General features: G+C 41.6%; 1 protein-coding gene across 1 annotated transcript in view; it reads right to left on the bottom strand.

Annotated features, from left to right (window-relative positions):
* LOC119494517 (protocadherin Fat 4) overlaps positions 1-27,586 on the bottom strand; it is a 119,804-nt gene that overhangs the window by 46,757 nt on the left and 45,461 nt on the right. The window contains exons 2-5 of the mRNA XM_037780451.1: positions 13,861-13,992; positions 6,674-6,935; positions 5,613-5,963; positions 1,528-2,450 (exon numbers count right to left, since the gene is read on the bottom strand). Coding sequence (XP_037636379.1) covers positions 1,528-2,450; positions 5,613-5,963; positions 6,674-6,935; positions 13,861-13,992 — 1,668 coding nt within the window. The remainder of the gene's footprint in view (positions 1-1,527; positions 2,451-5,612; positions 5,964-6,673; positions 6,936-13,860; positions 13,993-27,586) is intronic.

Raw genomic sequence — 27,586 nt, 5'->3', positions numbered from 1 at the left:
TGTCATGACTTAATATTTAGATGATTTCCACAATGTGGACGAGTATACGGATATTTAGATTTCACAACAAGACTTCTCCTTGAGCTGGACTTGGACACAATAACAAACAGACCGGATCAAGAAAAATGTCAGAATTGTTTCATAATGTTGTCAGACACTTGCCTGTCAGTGGCAGAAACAAGCCCTTTTAGTGGATGTAATGTTACATTGACTCAGCTTGTTTCACGGCTGCCGGTTACAGCGGTCTCCCTCAATACTGGACCAATTTCAAAATTGTTTGTCCCCATTAGTCAGTCTTAGACGCAAAAACATGGAAAAATAGGGTCTAGGTTGAAAAATACCGAAGTTACCCTTTAAGTAAAGTACCACAAAATGATGTTTAGGTACGTCTTGAGTCAATATACTTAGTTACATTCCATCACTGGAGAAAAACTTGAGCTTTTGGGCTGTAAGAATTGACTTGACTTGACATTTCAGTGGATTAGTTGGCAAGTGATTGCTGGAAAGAGCAGTAAACACCAGAGCAATGGCCTATGCTGTATATTAACCAAACCAAAAAATCTCATTCTTGCAGTTTTACTGTTGTTTTTTCCCCTGGTCATATTTTAACGGAGCATTCTTGCGAGAAATATGTTGCTCAATTCACACAACCCAACAATAGCTGGAAGTAACCCAGTATAACCACCATCCTGATTCTTTCCACTGAAGCAGCAGAGGGTTAATTACCATCACGGTGCTGGGCGGCACCATGAAGGTAATTGTTGAGGGAAGGAAGAGCATTACTTATTCACTTTGTCTAATCAGACTTTCCCAGGGAATCCACAAAAAAACAGTTGGTACAAAACCATTAGTCAATCTGACTTTTCCCCCTTGTGCTGCACATTTCACTGATGTGCCCAAATGCATTGTGGGCTCCGCAGCCCTCCCTGCCGTGCATGCCGCAGACAGGCATAGCCAGGTTAGTGCACAGATGTATGTTCTTGTGTGGCAGAAACCCACTGCGTCTGGACCCGTTCCCACCACTTAACTGTACCCTCATTTCCTCACAAGGTACACAAGCGCAAGAAAATGGAATTGCGCCGTCACTGGAAATCACTCCTTCCCCTCCATTTTTTATATATGGCTCATTTAGTCATCAGGGCGGTTGGGACGTTAATTACCTTGTCATGCAATTTAGCCTCGTTTCATATTTCGTTGAAATCCTATAAAGCCCTAATTGTGCGGAGCAAATTGCAGTCATATATCATTTCTATATCATTTCAGTCACGTATCTGTCATGGCATTTATCAAAATAAGACCACCATGCTTAAGTGGTTCAGAGCACTGATACAGCTCACATACCTGCACTTATTAAGTTAGTATTACTACAAATCTGGTTAAGGCATTAGCTTATTTAAGGTCTTAGAACTGTCATTCAAAACACTGCCTTCATTTCACTCAGGACGTCCTGTCTGTGAATGTTAACGACGTCCTAACTGCTTAAATGTCATTGAATGTCTCGACAAAAAAGAGAAAACAAACACTGACCTGCAGAATGTTTTTCGGTAGGTTCTCCAAGTTCTCTTGAGCGTTGACGGTGTAAGGAGAGAGCTCAAACACAGGTGAGCAGTCATTGACGTCCAGCAACACAATGTTGACTGTGGCACGGTCCGCCCTGGGGCTGCTGCCTCGGTCGGCGGCTTGGACCACCAGCGAATAGGACGAACGCTCCTCGCGGTCCAGCTGCTTGGCCACCGAAACCGCCCCCGTAACCGAATCAATCCTGAAATCAGAGTTGGTGTTGCCTCCCGAGATAGAAAACCGGATCTGCCCATTGGTGCCCTCGTCCGCATCGCTGGCGAACACCTGGATGACATCAGTCCCAGTCAAGGTGTTCTCCTCGATCTCGATGTCGTAGATGTTCTGCGAGAAGCTCGGCGTGTTGTCGTTAACGTCGAGAACCATCATAGTCACATCCATCGTTGAAGACAGAGGAGGTTCGCCTTTGTCTGTAGCTACGAGTGTGAGGGTGTAGTTGGAAAGCTCCTCACGGTCCAGTTCTCCAACCAACCTGACGTCACCGTCGATCGTACCGATGCTGAACTTGTTACCGAAAGGTCCTTTGAGGGAGTACTCGACGTAGCTGTTGGGCCCGCTGTCGGCGTCCATGGCTTTAGCGTTGAACACGACCGTGTCCACCGGCGTGTTCTCCTGGATGTAGGTCATCCTCTGAGAGGTGAAGGTCGGCGGGCAGTCGTTGACGTCCAGAAGAATGATGGACACCTGGGCGGTGCTGGTGAAGCGGATCGTGGGAGGAGGAGGCAGGTCGTTGACCGTGATCACCAGGTTGTAGAAGGACTGGATTTCTCTGTCCAAGGCCTTCCTGGTTTGGAGGACTCCTTCCTTGCTGATGACAAAGTGGCTCTGGGGATCACCAGATGCTATTCTGTAGAAGAGCTGAGCATTTGGGCCTGGAAAACATACCAAGAGAGAATCAGAAGACAATTATTTCAGAATTCTATTTCTTTTATAGTAATGTTTTAAAAGCTGACATGTTGGTTAATCCCATTTCAGCAACCACAAATTATTTTTGTTTAGTAAACTTTAAGACAGAACAATCATTGACTCATTTGCCAATAATTTTCTTTCCTAATCTATTAATAGGTTTGTCTATTTGTGAAAGTTTTTGGAAATGCGTGATATACGTTTTTATTTATACTGTTTTTATTCCTATTTATCTGATGTTATTTATTTCATTGTCTTTACTTCCTCTGTGCTCATGCCCTTTGGCCTTTTACTCATTTTATCTGCCTTGTTTGGTTTTCTTTTCTTTTGTGAAGCACTTTGTAACATTGCTAAGCAAAGTGCTATATAAATAGTTTATTATTATTATTATAAAATGTCAGAAAATTGCGAAAAATCTTCAAATGTTTAGTTTTGTCTGACAAGCAGTCTAAAACCAAGAAAATATCTGTGTTCATATAAAACAAATAAAAGCATAAAATCCTCACATCACAGAAGCTTGATCCAGCAAAAGTTTGGCATTGTTCCATAAGAAAAGACTAAAACGAATATTTGATTATCAAAAATAGTTGTTGATTAATTTCCTGTTGATTGACTAATCTACTATCCTTGCAGCTCTAATAAACTGAACACATCATCTTCATATGAGAAGATCTTCACTGATACAGTCATCCTAAAGTGCTTCATACCAAAACAACAACGAGACAGAAAACAGAGCTACTCTCTGAGATTTAAAATAACGTTTGTATTTTGCTCCCAGAGTTAAATGTGTTACTTTCCCTGAGTGGAGAATTGACAAAAGCTGGTACTAAAATTGTATTTGGGCAAATAAGCGGAATCTGTGGTGGGACAGGGATGCTTTTTCTTGTTAAATCTCCTATTCTGTACAATCAGACTGAGAGTTTGGGTGTATTTTTAACTACAGACCTGTCTAGTGACGCTCACAGTGCCAAAAAGAAATTAATCTACAAGGAACTATTTAGTATGACCTTGAATTCAAAAATAGCCGGATAACAAACAGACAGAACGGCGTAGGAAAGGTTGAATGTTGATATATTTGACTAGCTCCCATTGTTCCAGATGTGATTGTTAAATATGCTCTTCTGTGTCTGAATCAGGCACTTATGTGCATTATCTACATCCATTTCCACAAATTGTGCATGTGCAGCAGCTGGAGCTCTGGCCGCTACTCTTGTCCTCCAAGTAGTCGATCCATTCATGTGCTGTAGCATGACGGATTGCTATCAAAAGAGAAACACCACTGCAAGCCACTTCCTACACTGATAGTGCGGTTGTAACCATTCTGGAAAATCCCTCACAATTGCAAACATTTATTTAAATGAGATAACTACAGTGTGGCTGTGTGGATGGATGCAGTGAACTATCTATCCTTGAAATCTGTCCTAATCCGCAGCGCTGCCCTGGAACTGGGGGTTAAAATGAGCTCAAATTGAGCGTCTGTAATTCAACTCAACGGGGTATTCATGTGGAAAGCGCCGGCACCTTCCCACACTCCAGCGTGTATTTACAGTACACAAGTAATCTCTTATCAAAAGGCTGAGTGCTACTTCCATCCGAGTTTAGGCTACGTCGTCTAGAGACAAAGTCTGCGGGTCGGGGGTCAGGGCTTAGGAAGTGCTAACAATGGCGGCGTTTTTATTTTGACAGTGGAAAGCGGCAACCATATATCTGCAGAAGACGACGCGGTCAGATTATGTGGACAGTGGAGAAAGAAGCCAGACTCTGGTTGAGAACTAGGCAGCGTATTTCCCAGGAATGTAGGTCACAATAACCACATTAGGTCTGGGTGAAGCGGTAATTACAGCGGAGGAGAGTAGCGGTGACCGTTCAAATACCACACGGCACTTCACATACACGAAACCCACCACCTGAAAACGCAGAAATAACTCGAGCCACTTAATCATACGGTGAAGATGTATTTCATCGAGTCACTCATGCATGACGCAAAATAAAAATGAAAAATAAAATGTAGGTTTGAGTGCTTCTGTGTAACCGACTGTCATAACAAAATGACAGGCCTGCATTAAATTAATCTGCTTTGGCTAACTCAATCTTGATTTATATAGTAGGAGAGTACATAAAACTATAGTACGGCTTAAAACTTTCTCACAGAGTTGTTTTCTTAACTTGATTTAACTGTGATTTCACTACAATCTAAAACATTTGTTTCCTGACATATTTTTCTTGCACTAATACAATTTATCCTGATTTTATAGGGTTGTCAAATGTTTCTAAATATAGCATGCTGTTAAAAAACTATTGTTATTGGTGGTAAAATCTCAAGAGAAAGTCATCTGAAACCTTGTATAGAGTTAAATCGGGGCCAAAATAAGTTGTTTTGTTTCTGATTTTGTCTGATAACAGTGATGTTTAATGATTGTCAACTAACTTTAGAGTTAAATAAAAAGATAGTATTAATAATAAAACTTCAAGTTGCGAATAGATTAAGTACATGACTTTCAGCAGGTACTTTTCTGATAAAATGTTATTGTTACACAAATGATAAAAAGAAATTCATGAGCCATGAACAATTCAATAGTGGAACAGTGCATCTCCTATATATTTATTATAGGGCTGTCAAACGATTAAAATATTTAATCGCAATTAATCGCATGATTAGCTCTGATTTACTGACTATATATTTATTAGAACCTGTTTATCAGTTTATCACATACATCTACATATCAGTATCAGCATATATGTGAGCAGCAAAAATAAATCGCAGGTTAATTAATATTATATTAATAAAAAAATATTAATATTTAAATTTGGCATGTTTTATAAATTTAAGTTTCATGATTTTTTTTAACATTTTCATTCTCTCATAATTTTTGCAATTTTTCAGTTTTCTAAATCTGTTATCTTGAAATTATACCTACTGTCTTTTCTCCAAAAACGCCCTGCCAAATAACAAAAATGTTTGATGGATCCCTGGCAAAAATATTTGTTGGGGATATGTTATAATGTTTAAAACAAATATGGTCCATTTCATTCATTAACTCTGAAATATTAATAGTATTTTTAAATATAAAGTATTGTTTTGGCTCTAGTATTTATTATCTCCCACGTGCTTTCCCACATGTACATACCATCATCAGCATCACTGGCCCCAACAGTGACGATACTGGATCCAGGCGGCAGACTCTCTGAGACTGACGTGCTGTACACGCTGGTGTTAAAGACGGGCGAGTTGTCGTTCACATCCAGGACGTTGAAATACACTCTGACCGTGCTGGCCTGGCCCCCGCCGTCCCGGGCCTTCGCCGTCAGAATATAGTACTGCTGAGTCTCGTAGTCCAGCGGGCGCGTCACGTTGAAAACTCCCGTCACCGGGTTGAGGAGGAACGTCTCGTCCTCGTCGTCCTCCTCCAGCGAGTAGGTGACCTCTCCGTTCACCCCTGAGTCAGAGTCGCTGGCCAGGATCGCCGCCACGATGGAGCCTGCGAGAGTCAGACGGGGTTGTAACACAGAGGCGAGAAGTTAGACTTTACTGCCCTATAGAACAGAATGACTTTAATATATCTACAGGGGGTTACTCAGGCTGTTTATTAATACCAGTGACTCCAAGATCACTACGCCAGCTTCACTTTTTTAACTCACTTGGCCTGAATTGCTTTGGATCTAAAACCAATCATTGTTATTTAACCGATGACGAGGGATGAAGATAATGCTATAACAGCTCATTTAGTGTTTTTATTAACGTTTACTTAATCATATCTTAATTATATCTTCACTTGACATTCTTCTTTCATTTTATTTTTCTCTTTCTTGTGATTGAAGCGGTGAGAGGGATAAAGGAGCGGTGCCAGACAGTTGTCAGTGTTATTGTAAATCCTGCTGGTCGCTGATAGATTTCCATATAAATCAAATATCAGTTACTGTCCCTTTGACCTATTAAACTCTTAATTTTCCCCTTAAGGAAGATACAGAGGATTTGGTTGAGCTACAGCGCTCATATAAAAATGTTCTTATAAAAAATACTACTACAAAGAAGCTGCTCCTAATAATTTGAGTTCTTGATGACCTTAACAGAACTCTGTAAGTTCACTCTGAGGGCTTTTGCAGAAGACAAAACATCGCCTGTGTGAGTCTACATTGTCTACATTCAATGCATTTTAGTTTGCAATCAGATGCTCCACTAAGACCTCACCTGGCGCCATGTCCTCGGGGATATCAAACGAATACGTGACCCGGGAGAACTTGGGCGTGTGGTCGTTGACGTCCTTGACGGTGATGTTCAGCCTCATGTCGGACGACTGTTTCCCGTCGTCTGCGCGCACCAGGAGGGAATATTTTGAACGGCGCTCCCGATCCAGCTTCTTGGTGGCGATCAGATCTCCGGACTCGGGGTCGATCCGGAAGCTGTCATCTGCCCCGCTGATGATGGTGTACGTCACAAGAGCATTGGGACCCTGAGGTGAAGACAGAACATGTATTATTATTATTATATTATAAGAATTTGCATTATTAAATCTGAATGTTTATGGCACAAATCCGCAAACTTAACATTAAGCAGAATTGTGGAATCGACATGTGTGTTTATATGTTCATCGTTTCAAATAGACTGAGCTCATCGCAGGCTGCAAACCAAACTTTAAGTCAATATTTCCTGGCTACTGTACATTTTCTTTCCCTCTCAGGATTCAGAGCGCTAAAGGGGCCAGTAAGTTCGATGGATGTTACTGAAATCAGGCCACAGAGAGGAAGAGCATCGTAATTGTCAAAGCAACTCTTATCTGGTAGGAAATCTGTTTACCACACATGTTAACGTGTCACGTCTCCAGATCAATCTACCTACTTGTCCAGCATGAATGAAACCCTTCTTCACAGAGACACTCCATGAAGGAAAGGCTTGTGGTTTCAAAAAGACCATGCAATAGTTCACAAATCAAGACGGAGACACCAACAGAAGAAGGAGAAGGAGAAAACGGATGTACAGTAAAGGGATTATACCCAGCTGACCTGCACAAACAAGAGACAAACTACTAACTTCATTAATGTATTTGATTAAAAAGAAAACAGCCTGCACAAACAAGTGAAGATTTCACTAGTGAAACACAAACTCTAGAATAAAAACTAAAAGGAAAAAGAGAGAAAACAGACTTCGATTTTTTTTTTTAAAGAAATCTGTCAGTGCAGTAAGATTATTAAGGTAACACTTGAAGCCCATGTCTATAATGAATATAATGTATAATATAATGTATATATAATGTACATACTTGTAATCTTCTTATAGCACTGTATAATTATATTTATAAGCATTCATAAATATCCATAATGCTTTATGACAATAACTAAAACATCATTATAAAGCATTTTATAATGACTTACTGACTGAGGATTATAGTGTATTATAATTCCCATGGTTGTAATACATTATAATCCTTTTATAATGCATTATAATGTGATTATAGGTTACTCTAAGGCTCAATCTAAAGACTCAATTTAATCAAAATATAGATAATACCTGAAACAATTTCTGGTTGTTAATGTCCATCATTCAATTGTTCATCATCAAAAAGTTGTGTCAAATTAGAGTCTAAAAATGATCTAAAAAATGTGATTGGTATGACATTTTGTCACTAAACTGATAGATTTAGTTGCTTGTTTTGAGAAAATAGGACTTTTAGCAGTCAAGGAGACAATAAATTATTGATATAATGGAGATTTTAGCGGTGCAGCAACTCTAAACACGTTCTTTAATCTCTGAAATCTGTCAAAAACACAACCGAACTTTTATCTTAAATCACAAAATCTATAATAAAATGTGTATCATTCGTCCCGCTAGACAGAGAGAAAAAGCAGCAGATGCTCTAGTGAGACTCTCCCTCAGTCTTTGAACTTTTTGGGGGCTATAGTGTTCCTCTATAAATGCAACTAATAGATCCCCTGTTACCCTGGGCAAGTACAAGCGCAGTGACACATGTGATAGCTATAGCAAGAGGCTTTGGAATAGGAGAGGACGACCGAATGGGCCTGACGACAGAGCTCGACGTTTATATTTGTGCCGGGGACAATAAGAGATCAGACAACTGTCTGACTCTGTGTCTTCTGCCAAAAAGAAAGAGCAACATCAAAAAGCTACTGCTATTCAGTGAGATGAAGCTCTGGTTACAGCTGGTTAAGAGCTAAGCTAAAAGAGACTCTTTCAGCCGTGCCTCATGTTTGTGTGCTGCTTTTTGATCCTGCCGGGACAATGGAGAGGCTTACATAGAGAGGCGTTGCATTAAGCTGTTGCTGTATCTGCATGTCGACACATTTACTGCCTTGGTGCTCACATAACAAACTGCATTTTACTTAAACTGTATGCATGCAGTAATGTTGAAGGGCGACATTAGCACGCTGTTTCTCACCTCTTATTTAAATCGTAGCTTTCAGCCATGTATTTGCTGAGCACGCAAGTTACATATTCAACCCCCTCCTGAACAACTGAGCAGTTTTCCGTGGGAACACAAGTGCTAATTTTAGGACATTAGCATAAAGTTCTCAACTCCCTGTTGTTGCGCTGCTTGTCGCTGCTTACCACGGGGGCCCTCAACTAACTTTTTTCACCATCCTCCCGGAACCGTCCCAAAATACAACCAAAGCCGCCCCGAAATGAACCGTCCCGGTTTTAAAAAACCTTTTCATTAATCATTCAAAGTGACCTTTAATATAGATTGAACATCAAACGTGATTTGTTTATTTTTGTCCATCAATGTATACTTTATCCAAAACATTTTTTTTAATTATTTTAAAAAGTATAATTTGCATGTTTGTTTTGATTTTGATGTGAAAATTGCAGCTTAGTTAAATTAAAATATCTTTTTTTGAATGTGTAAAAAGTAACATTTGGTAAAAAAAAAACACGATTTTGTATATGGGCCCCCAAAAAGCTAGAACCGGCCCTGCTAGCTGCGCGTCCTAAAGTTGGAGGAGCTGCTGGACAAGATGCTCCTGCCATGGAGAGAGGACTCAGTAAGTGAATAAGTGTTTAACATTAGTAACATGATTTGAGCCGTGGCAGAGTTTTGACTCATCATAGTAAACGTGACTCGTTAGCGATATAATAGGTAATGTTTTTACAACTCTCGTTCCAAATTCGTCCCAAAATTTGCTCTTGTTAGCATCTTTGTCCCTCTGGCATTAAGTGCGTGTAAAAGATTTTCCAATGAAAATGGACTGACATCTCTCTGTTTCTCGAGGCACCATATGTTTAATGTTACAGCTGTTATATATTGAACCTATAGATTGTTTTAAGCCAAGGTGCTCTTTTTAAAAATGTCTGAAACGGCAAAATGTCTAATTTATGGATAGAGGTTTTGCAGGCAATGACAATGTAAGAAATAAAGTTTTCATGGAGCAGATATTTCATTACTTTACTCATTTTGATGATGGAGCAGAATAAGAATAAATTATTTTTGTCACAACGACAAATTAAATATTTTCTTTCCCCTTCTATCTTTAACAGACGTTTTGCATAAACGTTAACACACCAACAAGTCTAGACACGGCGGTCGCTCGCCAAAAGCTTTTAGACGGAGTCAATATCGCAAGGCCAAGTTCATGACTCGCTCTTATCTCTTCCCCGTGGCCTGTTTTTATGACGGATAAAACCTCCGTCTCCTTGACCCGGTCTCTCATTGCATTACCAGAGACCTGGTCAGAGATCCAGGACCAGTAAAAAAAAACGACGGAGACGAGGAGGACGCAGAGCGAGCCTCCGCTCATCTAAGGACCCTGCTGTCATCAATCAGTGGCTCCAGATCTGGCAATCCCATCAGCCACCTGGGCTGCAGTCCGGAACCCAACACCCGCGGTTTGCCAATTAATTTTCTGATAGGGTTCAAAGGCAGAGCAAGGGAGGTGGGAGAGGCCGAGCAGGGGGTCCATCTAGGCCACAGTCCAACACACACACACGCATACCTATACAAATTATGAACACAAGCATGCATTTCATACGCATACAAATATCTAGTGCACTAATTCCTCTCTCTCTCTTTACTAAACTAACATAAGTAATTACACACACAAACACTCACTTACATACCGGTTGCCCTCTTGACCTTCACTCAAGAGTTTGACTACTTTACAGCTTTGGTTGTTTTTTGGGGGGGGGGGGCAATTAAACAGCAGCGTCCCAGGGAGAACAGCGTATACCAGACTGCAGCAGAAGGAAACTCATTTAGCAGATGAGTGGTTTTTGGGAGCACGCAACTCCTATAAGAAAGTGAGAGGTGCGAAGCAGACAGTGCCGGCGGGGATAGTGAGCTTCCTGCGTGCAACACGCAAGCCAATCATAATACAGACTGCTGAGAAACAAGCAACGTGTTGTTACGGAGAGCTCAAACAAGTGTTTAAAGGTAGAGATGGACCAACCGGCTGCACTGCTGCTTTGTAAATCTGCAAAAAGTGTCTAGAAATACACTTGCAGTAGGCGCTTATAGGCCTCTGGAACACATTACCGTTCATTTTGAGGCTACGCTTACTCTCAGAGACCTCTCCTAAAACAGCCATTGTTGCACTTTTCTTCATTAAGAAACGTTTTTCTTCTTTACCTGTGACATATTTTCTACATAAGGTTAGACTTCTAATAAAACATTCAGTCTTTCAAGGCAGAATTTTTCTTTCAAATGAGGTGAGAAACATTTTCAGAGAGGCCCAGCCTGCGTTAGACAAAAGAGAAAAGTTTTATATCGATTTTCTTTCAACTCTGCTGCAACCTCGTCCTTCTTTCTGGGGTGGAAATGGGGCCTATAGTGAAAACCGGATGCGTAGAAACAGCATTTTTAATACCCTCACACATGAATCCCACATGTAGCACTGTTAAATTGGAAGGGATCATTATGATGTCTGAATTCAGCCCGTCAGCTGGCCAACAGCTTGCACTCTTGGCTACTCTGCTCTGGCTCACACATGTGGCTTTCTCAACGAGGGCTCCAATGCGTTCCGTACGCTTAGTGTCAGCGCAACTTAAGTTTCCTGCGTAAGGATGTGGGCAAAGACTTGGCTGGCCTCGTATCTGGCGCCGAGTGTGAGCTGGAATGAAGCACAGGCTTCTATTTAGCAACCTATTCATGGCAGCGCTGAAGTTTGGAGTAAACATCTCTAGAATCTGTAATTCCTAAAAAGGCTCCTCCACATTCGCTTTAAGTGTCTCTATGTTTTCTTTGCATTTGAATCCCTGCCTGGAAGTAAAAATGTGGCTGAAAGTTCCTTAAAGTGATCTCTTGGGAAGACTTATATGCATACGTGTGCATGTAAAAATGCTTAATATTCTACAAATGACTTCAAGGTTCGTCTTACGGACCACAGCTCATGGCTGACGCTCAGATATAAGGAAAAAGTGAACAAGTGTGATTTCAATACCATATGCTTTCAGGATCAAAGCTGTGAATACTTTGGCGCTAAAAAAAGAAAATAATCAAATAATGTCCTTAAAATCCCCCGACTGAAAAGACTGACCTGCCTCCAGGTCTGAGATTTACAGTCAATATAGTATTCCGACAAAAGAAAAATGGCCAGAAGTGAGACTTTGTACGACTTTTCTCACATTCGGACCGAAGCGAAAGGGGGTGAGGCAACAGCTGTGCAATAAAAAACGTGTGGCCTCATGAGTTAACGTTAAATTTGAGTCCATATTCTCTCTTTCTAATCTCTCTCCCCTCCATGACCCGACTCTTTCCATTCACTTCAACTGTGTCCTTCGGCTTGGGTGAGGGACCGCAGACCTTGGAGATGCCTGCGTTTCGCTCACTGCAGGATTTAATGTCCATATCCTGCCTAAAGCAGCTAGAGATGGAGCCTATAACTAATTGAGAGTGATACCGGTGATGTAATGTGAACTATGGGGGCCGCGGAGGGACTATCAGAGCGGCAGGCCGAAAAATCAATCGCTGGCCGTTCTCCTGCAGGCTGTGTGACACCGGTGGCCTCAACGCGTCTCAGATAACGTCAACATGAGACAGAAAAGGACAATGCGCTATGTATGTGTGTGTGTGTCTAGAGGAAAAAAAATATAGGAGGACAGAATGATTCAAAGTGGTGGTCTTTGTGTTTGTGTTACTGTGTGAGGCTGAAGGCAGCAGAATCTGTCGCGGCCACTTTGTGTCACTGTGTGTTGACGAAGTTCATGGGTTAAACTAATCGCACTGTACTCTAAAGCAGACAATTTGCTTTGTAACATAATGTTGTTTTTTCTGATTAATTGATTAACATTTTGGTCTGTAAGATGTCTGAAAATTTCCCAGAGCTCAAGGCGACATCTTCAATTGGCATGTTTAGTTTGATCGATAGCAAAAAACAAAAGGTGTTTTTGATACAACAAATAATGGATTATCAAAACAGTTGTTGATTAATTTCTCACAATCGACTAATCAATTCATTTTACTCTACCATACTCTAAGGGGCCGTACACGTGCCGTGTCTAAAAAAACGCGTGGAAAACCTTCGTGCTGCGATGACGATGATGATGAAGTTGCGGTAATTTAGCAGGAAGCGACACTGATTAAACTAAACTCAGTCAAAACAAAGATAAAAGCACTTCCAGCACCGTAAATCCTTCACAGTATAGCTTTACACTTGATTTCTCTGTGTCAATTTGACTGACCTTTCAACTGGATGTTGTGACATTCTTGGACAAAAAGGGTGAAGCCAGTAAAATAGCCCGTGGGACAGGTGGTAAAGCTCTAGGTAGTCCTGCATGAATAACTTCTCTTCCATATATTTACTGTAGACTGATATTTACAGAAGAAAGAAAAGATATCTGCCTGTTGTGATTGGGTGTTCCTCGTCACATGACGTGTAGTGAATATTTTTATCTTGGGGCACAAAAAACAGGCTCTTGGGACCATCATCACGCCTGTCACACATCTACATTGACGCATGCCGCGTGCAAAACACGCGGTATGTGTATGGCCCCTAATGCTTTAAGTTTGACAACATATTTTTTGACAAGCTAATAACTCTAAAACTGCTTCTGTGCCTCCTCTCTCTACCCACAATGGAAAACTTCTAAATGGTATCTATTGTTCACTCTATTGCTCATTTGCACATAATTCCCATAATTCCTACCACAGACTTAATGTTGTTTCAATTGCTTTTCTGCCATGAATATCTGCATTTTTTTTTTTTGGCATGAAAATGGTCCAACGTAAAGATCATTATTGACAGCTGCGTTGGCCTCAAAATCCCATTTGAATCTATAGCGGTTTCTACACTGTAGGAACAAAAATTTAGAGCTTATTTTCAATTCAAATCACTCCCAAGATATCTATTCTGAAAGCAGCGGAGTGGAAAACGGGCACAGAAAAGTGCAAAAACACTGTCAGACAGAATAGAAACTGGGGGAGCCATTACCTTGTCTGCATCCGTGGCTGTTAGCTGCATTATCTTGAAGCCATCTCCGACGTTCTCCTCAATGGTCACATCAAGAATATCATTAGGGAAAACAGGGGGGTTGTCATTGACGTCCTGCAGCGTGATCTCCACCTGCAGAGGAAGAATAAACACCACAGTTTCCGTTAAAGCTCTGCTGCCAAACTCGGCCTGCTACAGCTGTTAAGATCGCTGCAAAGAAGAAAAAAAAACGTGTCCATCTTCTTGGATTTCAGATGATGAAGAAGCTGCACAAGAAGGGAAGCTGGAGAGGAAAATGTTTGAAATGATGAAGTGTGGTATATATTGACTTGAAAGCTCAAAAAACTAAGGAGAATGAATTATTGTTTTTCCCAAAGATCATTTATTTAGATTTAATAGTCGAATAAGTCTGCCCTTCAAAACCAAAACACTGCAACTAGGCCTACATATCTGATCAACACTCAATTCACAATATTTTGACATCGATTTTACAGTATAACAAATATTATGTCATTGAAATGTGACGGTTTTGGGAAAAAACAACATGTAAATTTCAATAACTAGAAGAAAGAGGTAAAAACCAAAACTGCAGTGATTAGCCAAATCCAATTACCCACTTATCTCTCCTGTTGTCTTCGGGTCAAATTGACCCGAAGACAACAGGAGGGTTAAACAGGCCAACTGATGATAATGAACAAGGCTATTATTTGACAATAATGTTTTCTTGTCTGGCTATTATTAATAATATGAGCATACTTTTGTTAATTTTTCATGACCTAATGTTGAATTTCTGTGGATTTATCCCTCCTGTTGTCTTCGGGTCAATTTGACCCGAAGACAACAGGAGGGTTAATCCTGTTGCCTGTAATTGAATAATAATTTTTTTTACGCTCCAAATTGACCAATCAGAATCGAGTATTCAACAAAGCTGCGTCATAAATAAATGTATATAATCAAAGGTAAATGTATGACACTAACTCATTAGAGAAGAAAGAAACCAGAACATTTGCTTGTTGATATTAGTAGCTACTGTATACCTCTCTAGATACCCACATGTTCAACTGCCATATAACATATCTAGAGAACTGCGTTGTGGGTAGAACTCATATACCCAACTGTCACTGGAGCTTATGGAAGTTGTACAATTTACAAATTGACTTGAGGCTCTTTTCCATGGAGACTTACAGAGAGTGTAACAGTAGAGCAAACTAACTGCAGCTCAGGGATTTTCACTTTCATGTCTTAGAAACCAAAATAAACACACACATTACTGTCGACCGCAGACCCCCCATATGGATAAACTCTGTCCCATACAGTGAGACTTGTTCTGATAAACTGAATTTAATACAGACCCATCAGTGGTAAGACTGAAACCTATGATTAGATCAATTGTTTATCTAAATTATGTGATTTCAAGTAAATCAAAGTGACATTTAACTTTTCCTCGTTTTACAAAAAAAAAAAGATCACGTGAACCCACTTAAGGATCTCCAACGGTTCTTTCACCGCACTTGGAGAACCCTTCGTCACCATCCTGGTTCGCGGTTAATACACTACAAGGCCAAAAGTATGTAGACATCCCTTTCCACATCCTTTTTTTGTATACTTTTCATGGTTTTGGATAGGCCATTTAATTTTGATTAAGGGGAATCTTAATGCTATATCATACCATTTATTACATAATAATGTGGTTCCTACTTTATGGAAACAGTTTGGGGAAGGCCTTTTCCTGTTTCAACATGACAATGCCCCAGTTCAACCCCTTCCTACTACAAGAGCACTAGATTTAAAAGAGCAATGGTTTGCACATCAAAATATATGCTACAGTTCCGATGGGAATCAAGCTACCACAACCAGCCACCTATAGCAGGACAGAGAAGCTCAGCTATGCAAATGAGGGAAAGTGGAAACCCTGGAGACAGTGAGAGTGAGACATTTATGGTTTCAGATGTTCTGTGTCTAGTGTGGCAATATTACATTTCCATTCGTATCCCACAACTTAAACTGCGATCCCTCCCCCCCCCCCCCCCCCCCCCCCCCCCCCCCCCCCCCCCCCCCCCCCCCCCCCCCCCCCCCCCCCCCCACCTCCTCCACTAACCCAAATATGCATTTCAAAGCCAGTAAACACGGCTCGCTTTTGAATCATAACAGACATTTTGCTGCGCATTCTCTGTTTATTGACTCTATAAATATGGAAAAGCCGTGTTTAAATTCTCCAGTGATAGGATCTCCATTAATGTTGACAGTGATTATGGTAATTTCTTGTGCCAGGCATCACAAGATGCCCCCAACCTCTCTTTTCACAAACCTCGCCCCAGCCCCCCTGAAAACACACACCAATGAAGCTACGTGACGCTAGTGAGATGAAATAGGAAATGGGAAAAAAGAACAGTTGTCAAAAAGTCTACAATGGGTGCAGCTTTTTGAGGCGACAAGAGTTTCCCAGCGGGCATTTATAGAGCAGACAATAGGCCTCAAGGCCGCACGACCAGCGAGGTGGGGGGTCAGATGCAGCAGCCTATTCATACCCCGGCTATTGACAGGAAAAGCAGACTTCACATGTCCCACAAATCTGCTTTGCAAACCAACAGTAGCAGGAAACTCGTCGTAACAGCTGCCACAGACTCCTTTATGGAAAATAAAAGAGCTCAGTTCATTAAAGATGACCCAGAACAAAAAGCTAGAGGGAGACTGAAATGGTGTCAGAGTCTGGTTGAATAAAATATTGCTGTTTACTGCTATGATGACACCGACTGCAGCGGGGCAAATCTGCGTCAGGTCACAATTACAACACTAATTCATCTGATCTACTTGTGCCAGGATGTTGTCCACTTATTAAACCGACTCCGAGTCGGTGTCTGCATGAGTGGAGATAATTACAGAAGAACAAGGCAGATTATGTCCTGGGCACCAGCGATGCAAAAGTCGCATAAACAACCCCACAATGGCAGTGGCTCTCGACTCAACTTGCGCCTGAGCCGAGGGACCGGGGCAAAGTCAACAAACAATGAATATTTATCTCTCGCCCTGTGTGTCCCCTTGATGTGTAAATAATGCAAGGCCCACTTCTGAGGAGTGAACTAATTAGGGTAGAAGTGCAGTTTTGAGAAATAATTACGCCTCACGCTTCCAGTTTGCATTACCCAGGCTCCCACGGGGCAGGAATATATCAAAGAGCTTTGGTGCAAAATTCATCGGGAGGAAGAGGAAGCAAGGTCAGGAGGGAGGGGAGGCTGAGAGACGAGAGGTTTTGTTCCCTCTACCTGTCTGCGGCGGACCCAGACGCCCCGGCCGAGGCAGGTGAAACACATTAGTTTACAAGCTAAAAGATTGTGTTTCACGAACTACTGTTTCAAGTTGCAGGTGCTGCCAACTGGCTGCCAGAGTTTTATTATTTATGGGGAGGTATGAATGATTCACGCGTCAAGTGGTTCCTGAGCGCTGTCGATTATGAGACCTTAAAGTGATGGAAGGTATTTGTCCAAGAGGTTGAGGCAGGAGCGCATACTCAGCAGTGATAAATTAATCTTGTCACCAAATTCCCAGTGCTTAAATGATATACGCCGGACTGACAGGTGGGATAATTTAGATGTCTGAGCTCGTGTTATGTAATCTAGTCTCCTTTCTCACTCATACAATTTAAATTTAAAGGCTCAGTTCATCCATATTACAGAAAGACAGATTTTTCCACCCGATAGTTTTGTTTTTACGAGCCGAGGTTTTGAGATATCTGGAATTTCTGCGGTGACCCCAATATTAATGGGGAGAATGATTTTTTTTTTTTGCTCAAAGCATGGGAAAATACATCTGAAAAATTCAATAGCAACTTTTCTTTCCAGCAAAAATGTCCTGATTACTTCGAATAATTCACTGACCTCCCTGGAACTTCCAAACAAAGAAAAAGTCCATATGAAAATTGCTGATGGAGCGGTCTGTGGATTATGACCAAAGCGTAACTAAAACATTGATTCTGGAAAGACATGCTGCTGTTGAGTTTTTCAAATGCAATTTTTAATGCTATGAGGAGCAATAATTCCAATAAAGAGGACTTATTGTGCTTTTGTGCAATTTCCCTTTCCTTTAATGTGTTATATAGTTATTTTGTGCATGTAAAAGGTCTGCAAAAGGATAACGCCCAAAGTCCAGGCCAAAGGGAGTTACTCTTCCCCACAGAAACACTGCTCCTGAACTGCCTGAAACACCTTGCTTGAAGTCCGGCCTTTTCTTCTGTAACGTGGTGATGTCACCAAGTAACACATCTGCATAATACCTGCCTATAGCGGCTAGTATGGCAAGCCCCTCAAACAAAGCTAGTTAGAGTAGAGCTGGAGCAGAGTCCGAAGAGTTTGGTTTGGTTGACCAATCACAACAGAGCATTTCAGACAGAGGGTGAAAAGAGGTGCTGCGGCACAGCTGGTATGCAACTGAAAATGAGCATAACATATCCTCTTTAACCTCCACTGTATCAGGGTGGAGGCCATACCAAAAGTATCTGTGTTGCTAAGGCTACTTGAGAAAATACCGAATATGTTTTTATACTTTGGGTGAATTGACCTTTAAAAAATATCAAAGTGTTGCTGCATCATTCATTCATCGGTACATTTTGTTCTACCGAAAGTCCACATTTAAACATCTTTAAAATGACTTGCTTGTGGAAGCAAAGCAGACATCAAAGTGCAGACACTTACCTCAAGAGTAACGCAATATACCCAAAATAATCCTTCCATCCCACCACACTGTAATACCCAAAGTGAGAAGAAACAGTTCTGGTTACAGCTGAAGGTAAAAGCATCACCTGATGTCCCTGAGAGCAAACAATCTTTGCCATTTTCCCCCCACATCTAAAAAGTGGAAGTAGCAGGTTTTCATATGTTTCCCACTTAAAACGTCTCACGGTTGCAGCTCTGCCAAGAACAGACAGACAGACAGACAGACAGACAGACCGGGGGAAACGTCAATGCAGGAGCAAGAAATCTATCATTTGAGCACAATCCCCTTGTACACTGCATGTGGACATATTTTGTCAGTTACCCACTCAGTTATTTCTAATAACCGGTAGAGGGTCAGATTAATTAAGAGAGGGATGGTTTGCATTACAGATGAGTAATACAGTCCATTGAACACCACAGACTTCTGAGAGAAAAGCTTGAAATTCACATCATTAGGACAAACATTTCTTCCAAAGCAGACCTTGCCGAAAAATAAGTGAACTTGAGTGCAACTGATGCAACAGTTGGCCTGTAAAAGTTGAGCTCATCTGATCGTAAAAGCTGGAGCAGGGTGCGCCGCCTGCAGGAAACAATCATTTCAAAATGATTAAATGTCTCATTAGATGCTGTTGACGACTCGGGGTCAAGGGTTGAGGGGAAGCACCGTCGACTTCCAGCTCGCGTTTATACATGGCCTCCGAGATTGAACGATTCCACTTTGCATCACTCATTTTATTTTTTTTGCTGATGTGCACATGAGCTGCACCTACTGTGTCAAAAAAACCCAAAAAAAACTGGGATCAGAAAAGCAATTCCAAATATAACACTTCATCATGGAGCCGGAGCCAGAATCATGTGCTGTTAAAGGGAATTAGTCAGGTCTTGGCGCAGTATAAACAGCTAAATGGCAAAAAGGAATTTTTGCAATGCCATAAAAGAGAGTCGACACTTCGAAACGTGCTGATTCCACGACGTACGGTAAATAAATGACCAAATCTAATCCAGTCTGAGGTATGATGCACTTGTTTGTTTACAATGACATGATGGTTATCTAAGGTTACACATTGGTCTAATGCCTCAGCTGGGGCCGTGTGTAACGTGAGGACCGTGACCGAGTCGGAGGCTGGTACAGCTTGGGCTGGTTAGCAGAGTATTCCAACAGAAGCAGAGAAATACAAAGTCTCCGATTGCTGGAGCAGGAGAGTCATCACTGGGCCTTCTCATATGCAGACGGAGAGGTTACATCCCGTCCAACCGCTGACCGCGAAACCTTCGAAGAACCGCGCCCAAGCAGGTCAGTCAGGACGTCCCAACTAATTCCCACAACGAAGTATTAAACTAACTCCACTGCACAATGGAAAATCTTACGTCCCCTAAAAGTTCCTGTTCTATTTAAGAGCCACTGTATCGTACAGAGGAATCTGTCATCCTCTTTGAAACTTTGAAAATGGATTACCGACCGTCTAGAAAAAGCCCAGGCCCGTGTCTGTGTTTGCCTCGCTTAATCTGAAAACCGTATGGCATGATCCACGCACATCAGATGAATGCTCTGCTGTGTAAGAAGATAAATTGTAAGGTGGGTGATAAAAAAGCCACATTCAACATAATTAATTTCCTGCAAACCTCCGGAGATGTGCGGACAAAGCCCATCATCATTTCACTTCATCTTCACTTCCTTCTCTACCTCTCCTTGTGGTTGTTTCAGCTGTTTAGATAGATACAACACCATACAGTCTACAGTAGACTTTTGGCTCCAGATTTAAAAGAAGGTTATTTTTGGACTTGCATTTTTTATTTTACAATACAGGCCTATACATCAGTCACACAAAGATGGCGTACAATAGAGTGGTGCAAGAACGAGTCCTAGAAAACGGAAATGAGTTAGCATTTTAGCACTTCCGGTTCCCTCGTCTGGAAATCAATGTGTTTTTTGAATGTGTTTTTAGTTAGAAGCCTGAAATAAGGTCTGTGGTTAACACAAGAGAAACGAGAAAAACAACGAGACTGGCGTTCATGACCAGTGTGAAATCAGAAGTCAACGTTGATTTATTAAGTAACGCCAGGTCCGTAGTTATTGTAACCTAACCAAGTTGTTTCCAGTTAAGTTTATTTTGAAAAGACTGTATGCATGTTATGTGGGAAAATTGACACGTGTTGATGGGCAGTCGTAGGAGAATGCACGAGAAATGAGGAATAACTTTCAGCAAGATATCATACGAACCGTTGTATGAGGATACGTTGACCTACTTGGGTTCCAGTAGAAGCGGTGTAAATTCAATAAGCCCCACCTTCATTATTATTAATCACATCTCTGTCATGTTCATCAAATGATACACCCAAAACTCTTTCCTGACAAATTTTCAGGGCTGCAAAAGTTTTAGTCCCTCCATATTCCAAAAATATGTAGAAGCTTCACATCCTTCACCAAAGACCTGGAGAATTTCATGTAACTTATCTGCTGACCTCAGAGATTGTAAATTTGACCCAAGGATCTTTCGCAATACATAGATATACATCTCCAGAACTGAGTTTTAGGTAAATCATATTGTTGCTTTAGAACCTCAAATGATTTAAGTGTATTTTTGCAATATAAATCTCCAACTGTAAGAATACCCTTTTCCACCCATTCCTTCCAAATACATGATTATTTGTCAATGCTTCGATTTAGCCAAATACTTGAGGTTTTATTTAAGTGAGGGTCAAAATCTGTCAGCCCTGCATTTCTGATTGAAGGTTTAACAACTCATGGGTTCTGTGGGTCAAGGGCACTGGTAAAAGTGTCATCTCAGCTCTCTCTTTTAACAACACAAGGAAACGCAACTAAATAATTAAGACAAGGTCAAACTGATCTCTTCCGTACGGTTTCTTTAACACGTGTACAATCGCAACTGGCTCGATCTGTCAAACAAATGGCTGCAGAGTAATTCATCTTCCAACCGCAGTCATCAGGCTCGGCAAAGTGCATGCGCGCTCCGGAGACAGGAATTTGAGCGTGCCGGAGATGGGAATGTGCCCGGGAAAAGAGCAGACAAAGCTGGACGTCAGCCAAACCTCAACGCACTGTGTGCAAGAGAGAAGTCAGGATACGATCATATCCCCCCTCAAGTCCCCCAAAAACCCTACTGGAAAGAAAAGAAAAAAAAAAACAGAGCTGGAGTGAGTAAGAGAAAGAGACAGACAAAACAAAACAGGAGAGCCTGCAAACGATCACAGAGCACCTTGGCCTGTATGTAACCAACAAGGAGAGAGAGAGTGGAGAGACAATGTCGGACAAGTGGTTTTAATAAAAGGGGATCACTGTCCTCTCGGCGGACCACTTCACCAACTGTTAAAAGATTGTTTGTCTACAGCAGTCCCCTTCAAGCCCCCTGCACACCCTTGCCAAGCGAGGTTCCCTCTGAGCATTTCTTGTGGGACATATAACCCAACAGAGCGAATAACCCACCGGGTCATCTGGACCAGTGTATTGTTTCACAGAGGCTCCGGGCTGGCCCACATCTCTGCACACAGGAGAGTGGAAACAAACCGTGATGGATTGCCATTTTTAATGGCGCCGTATCCGGCCGTGAGTGGTGCAAACTTGGGTTCTTCTTCACTATAAACAGCCATAACTCTTTCCCTCTTATTCCTACCTGAGGAGAGCTAGATGGAAAGTTTAATTAGACCTTGTGCAAGATCAGAGTGGAGCTAATGGAGGCGAGACAAGATTTAGCTCTCCTTGAAGCCGGAGCACAATTCAAAGCCATCATCAAAATTACCATAGCCTATTAAACGCAGCGTGTTCTGTATCCCTGGATTAAGAGGTTAGAAGAACATCAAAACAAGCATTTTCCTCCTTCTTGTGAAGATGAAAGGTAAAAAACAAAATAATTAGCCTATTTGTGAAAAGTATGCTTTGAAGTAGTAAGGAAATAAATGTATTTTCTTTTTATCAGTTATCTGTCTTTTTTAAGGACTTCTTAAAAAAGTGGAAGGAGACCATAACCGGAGTCAGCCGCCTATCGGGATCCATGTTGGTGCCACTGGCTCTGCGTGAGTCTGCGGCCTTATCGCAGCGCTCTCTACTCAATTACCTCCAATTACGGCATTCAAACCATGCAGACCATGGAAAGAAGAGAAACTGAGAAACACAACACTTTGTAATTGCTCGTAAAAACCCTCAAAATAGATCAAAAGATTTTATTTTGAACCGTTTCTGGAACTGAAAACCTACAGATTTGATGGGAATTACCATTTTTAGACACGTCTTATTGTTTGCTCTTCTATTTTTCAGACCAAAGTATTGTACTTTTTATTATTTTCCTACTTCTGAAGACTGTAGTTACCACTTTCTTTGCTGAAAAACATTTCATATTCAAACATAAGATAAGCTCATTTGCAGTTTTCAGATAACAATGTCAGCTTTTCAAGAGCTGCCTTGTGTTAAACTTGATGGCGACGCATTTTTACAAAGGATAAGAGGTAAGAGAACATTTTCCAGCCAGTAGAGAAGCATGTAATCCTTCAGCTGATATGAAAGGAAGGAAAATCCCCAAAATCGGTGATACAAGCTTCAGCTTTCATCCGACAGCTGCAATATAACACACTGCTACAGTTTAAACTCTCCAAGAGTTTAATGAAGTAGTCAGACTCAGCGCCACCTGGACTGCTTACAACATTAAAAATATAGCTTACAGGTTAATACATCAATCTATTAACACACTGAAAGGGGTATATTTCACTTCAATCTCACTTTTAATGGAGTATTTTTTTTTCAATGCGGTATTGCTACATACTTAAATAAGAGATTTGAGTCTTCAACTGCTGGTGATGTCCAAAAAAGTAATATTATTGTCTTCTTTTGATGCATATTTGCTGCGATTTGTCTGGAGCCATCAAAAAGAGCCTAAATATAAGATGGGGAGATTGTTCCAAATGGCCCAGTACGTACTCTCAGGCTTTACATCAGTGGGATTTTACCAGATAAATGCTAGATCTAAGTGATATCAGGCATCTTCCTCTAAAGCCAACGTTGCTTTCCAAGACTTCTGGAAGATCTGCGAGAGGATTTAAAGACTATTATGGCATCCATTTCATAGTTGCTGTCGACCGATGATAAATGCATGAGATTTACAGGCGCTGGGGGGGGGGACGGATGACGCATTATAGCAAAGCATCTCTGTCTAGATTTGACCTCATTATGATCAAGTCACAACGATGATGACATCTCCCCGTGCAGTAAGCAAATTCTTTAATCTTGAAATCTGGGTTAAATAATTAGCCTACTGTAATGATGTTTGGGACTGATTTGATTATCAATTCATTAGATCTGGTTTCCTGGTTGGGAGTTCAGAAAACATCAAAGGAAATGTTGTTCCCAGACTGTTCCCCGTCTACTTGTGTGTGTGATGCGGTTCAGGTTTCGATTCATGACATTTGTCCCATTTTAGTTCTTGCCAACCCGTTCTCACTCCCAACTCATCAAATATCACTGTTGCAACACACCAGGCTTTCAACTAACTCCAATATAAACCCAACCGCAGCATTAATAGACAAGAGAGCAAGAGTCTGCTCCGGGCGGGAGTGAGTGGTGGTGGATGGGTCAAACAAATGCAGGACTTTCACCCAGGAGAATGCTGTTTGTGACCCGTGTGAAACTAGAAGTAACCGTTGATTTATTGTAGTCCCGTGAGACGTTAGTCAGTTAAGTTAACATCAACCACGATCTTTTCGTAACCCTAACTACGTGGTTGTGTTGCCTAAACCTAACTTCCTGTGAAAACGGAAGTTTATTTTGAAAAGACACTACGCATGTAACAAGCGTATATTGACACGCCGTCCCTGGTCCATCCAAAAGTAACGCAAGAGGGGTACCCCGTGCGTCGGTCTCCGATGCCGAGGGGCACTGACCAAACAGCGGTATTTAATGAGTTGGGAGTGAGAATGTGTAGTTCTAGAAAGTCAAAACACAAAAACTTGTCTTTTTTGAGAGTTTCCACGATCACTATATTTGCACATTATTAAGAAATGAACACTCTGCACGTCACTAAAGAATGCCAGTTTCATGAAAGTCATAAAGTGGAGGACAGCGTGTCAGGAATAAGTGCATTTGTGTGTTTAAGTGTGGAGGGTGGTGTAGAAACCAGCTTTAATCCAAAACAGGACTCGGATTGTTGTGTGAAACCCCCAGCAGCCCCTGTTTATGTGAAAAAAACCTGCAAACATTAATGTTGGGAGGAGCAACAGGGTGGGGGTGGGGAGGGTGTATATGTGTGTGAACGGGGGGGTTGATGCAGTAGTCAAGCTCGTGGTTGACCTGTGCTCCAGCAGGAAGCCCCTGACTGCCACCCAACACTCCCGCTGATCAGACTAAAAATAAGATAGTAGCTTAACTGGGAACAATAGACAGAAGTTTAGATTTCCCAACTGCGGTTTGTTGCATTTTGATGACGGGCAATTCTAAATGCACTTAAAGTAATAGTTTGCCATTTTGTGAAATATGCTTGTTCGTGTTCTTACTGAGAGTTATAAGATAGATACCACCACATCTGTTACAGTATGTATGGAGCCAGTGCAGGGAGGTGGTAAGCTTAGTTCAGCATAAAAACTGGAAAGAAAAGCAGAAATGTGAAAACAACAATTTGGGGTTTTAAGGACACTTATATGCTGTAACTACTCCTGACCAACAACAGTTTATACATCGACTTACTGCAGCTGTTTTCTGCAAAAAACGTTCTGATGAACTCCAATGCCAAACGGCAGACAGGCAAAGTTACTGGCAAGCTGGTGAAGAAAGTCAAACAGCTAATGTGTTCTCAGGAGATGGAGTAGACCAAACCAACTCCAACAAACACAGGGCTTTCATCCAGGAGACCGCTGTTCGTGTCCCGTGTGAAACCAACAACGTGTTGTCAACGACAAGTTTCACATTTACTTTACAAACGTAGTAATTTTAAGCCAAACCGTGATGTTTTTTCCTAAACCTAAGCAAGTGTTTTTTGTTTGAATTCACAACGTTGACCACATGTTTACTGCGACCGCAGTGGAGCGCCATAATTTGACGCGAAGGGCTACCCAGTGCGTTAGAAAGTGACGCCAAAGGGTCCTGACCAAGCATCAGTATGAGTATTGGGTTGAGAACGTGGGAATGTTGAGAAAGTGGACAAACACAACTCCACATGAATGATAATGTTGCTCTGTGTCAGTAGGCTCGGTTGCAAAAACAGGAGAGCAAATTTCACAACAATCTCTCAGCCTGATTCTGATTTCTCTGCCCCTCGTGACCAAAATAATGAATACAGCCTAATCAAGTTCTTATGAATACTGCTTCATAAGTCATCTCGGTTATTCCTGATCCAAGAAATAACCTAATTTTTTGCTTCATCGTCATGAAAGCTATTGCTCTTTTTGGCGTAGCATACATCTGCCGCGGTCATTTAGGACTCAGCAGGAACCAGCTTGGCAAGACAACCTGATCTGAAGACGTTCTGAGGGGCAAAAGAAGAAAAAAATGACGGGGGAAATGTTGATGAATTTAACATGAGGTGGCGTAAAAAAGACTTCTGCCAAATGACTTGACAATGAAGGACAGTTTCCCCCTGCTGAGGCCATTCATGGAAACAGACTGGCGGGCCCTGAGATAGCTCTGCCCCTCTTTTCTCTTTCTCACACACAGATACAAATGGAGGAAAATGCAAACTGTGCACCAATCACACGGTAGGCTATGACATACTCATTCATACATGTGTGATGGCGAGACCACCCCTCCTCCTCCCGTCATACCTCCACACGCACTTCCTCACTACAAGGAGGTCTTCACATGTTTAACTCTCCTTTATTATCACAAAGATGGGCCTTTTAGAAGTACCATCCATCTTAATTAACAAGCCATTTGTATGCACTTCAGCCTCCAAGACAAAATAGCATGGGAAGAAATCCTGTGGCCAAAGACGAACTCACGGGCTCTAAGACATCATTAGCGGATTAGAAAAAAAACTTCAATGGCCTTCCCATGTTGCCTGCACATTTCATTATCTCCCACTGTTCGTGGCCATTCCCAGCTTCATCCTTTGCATTTTACGGATCCAAAACTTTCTCCATGGAGCGAGAGTCTTCCCATTCCTTTAGAGTTCCACATAATTTGAGGCACTCTCTCGATGATTTACGGCCCCGCCGTGACATCAATGCCTCACTGTCTGTAAAGCAAAAGCGACTGACATATAGCATGTCGTTCTGTGGCTACTGAAATGATCGAATATAATTTCTGCTTTCAGACGTCAGGCACGAACAAACAAACGTCAGCCTCAATATGATCTGTTTTCCCTCACCAGTGCCGCGGCTAAACGGCTAGCAATAAGAAGAGCTGTTGAAAGATCACTATTTTAAAGTGGCAGATTTCTGGCTTTAGAAAAGGGTCACTTCGCTGGGTGCTGTGTGAGTGTGTGGGGGTTGTCCCAGAGGGCCTGTGTCTGCAAAACAAAAAGGAAATGTTTCAAAAACAGCCGTATGGGTAATTCGCCTTCACAGCCATCGCTTTTTCCTTTTCTTTCTTTTCTTTTTGTCTGGCGGCACGCTTGAACGCAGCTGAATAGCCGAGAGACAATTCGTCTCAATTCCCTATTCAGGAAACCTACAGAGACTATTAATTGTCAACTCATAAAGGCCCCATAGACGCCCCATGAGAGGAAGACTTTTTTTTTCTCACTCCCCCTTCTCCTTTCTCTCCGTCTCTACTATCATCCATAACACCTTTAGGTTTTCTCCAGGGTTTAGAGGGTCAGCGCGCGAGGTCAGAAGGTGATGATTAATTCCTCGGAGCTGTTGCATTGTGGGAGCCCCTTGGTTACTCTGGGGTCAAAACCCCAGTTTAGCACAAGGGTGTCATTTGTTAGTTGACCTCTCCTGCAACTCTGACATGTATTTTATGCGGATCAGGAGAAGAAAAGCAGAAGAGGGGGGACGACTTCTGTACTTCATTTCTATCACTTCTTGTTTAAATAAATCCGTCAGACTTTTACCCCCAAAAAAGGAAAAGAGAC

This window comes from Sebastes umbrosus, chromosome 9, assembly GCF_015220745.1.
Source record: "Sebastes umbrosus isolate fSebUmb1 chromosome 9, fSebUmb1.pri, whole genome shotgun sequence".
Classification (NCBI taxonomy): Eukaryota; Metazoa; Chordata; class Actinopteri; order Perciformes; family Sebastidae; genus Sebastes; species Sebastes umbrosus.
This window is presented reverse-complemented; position numbering and strand designations above follow the sequence as displayed.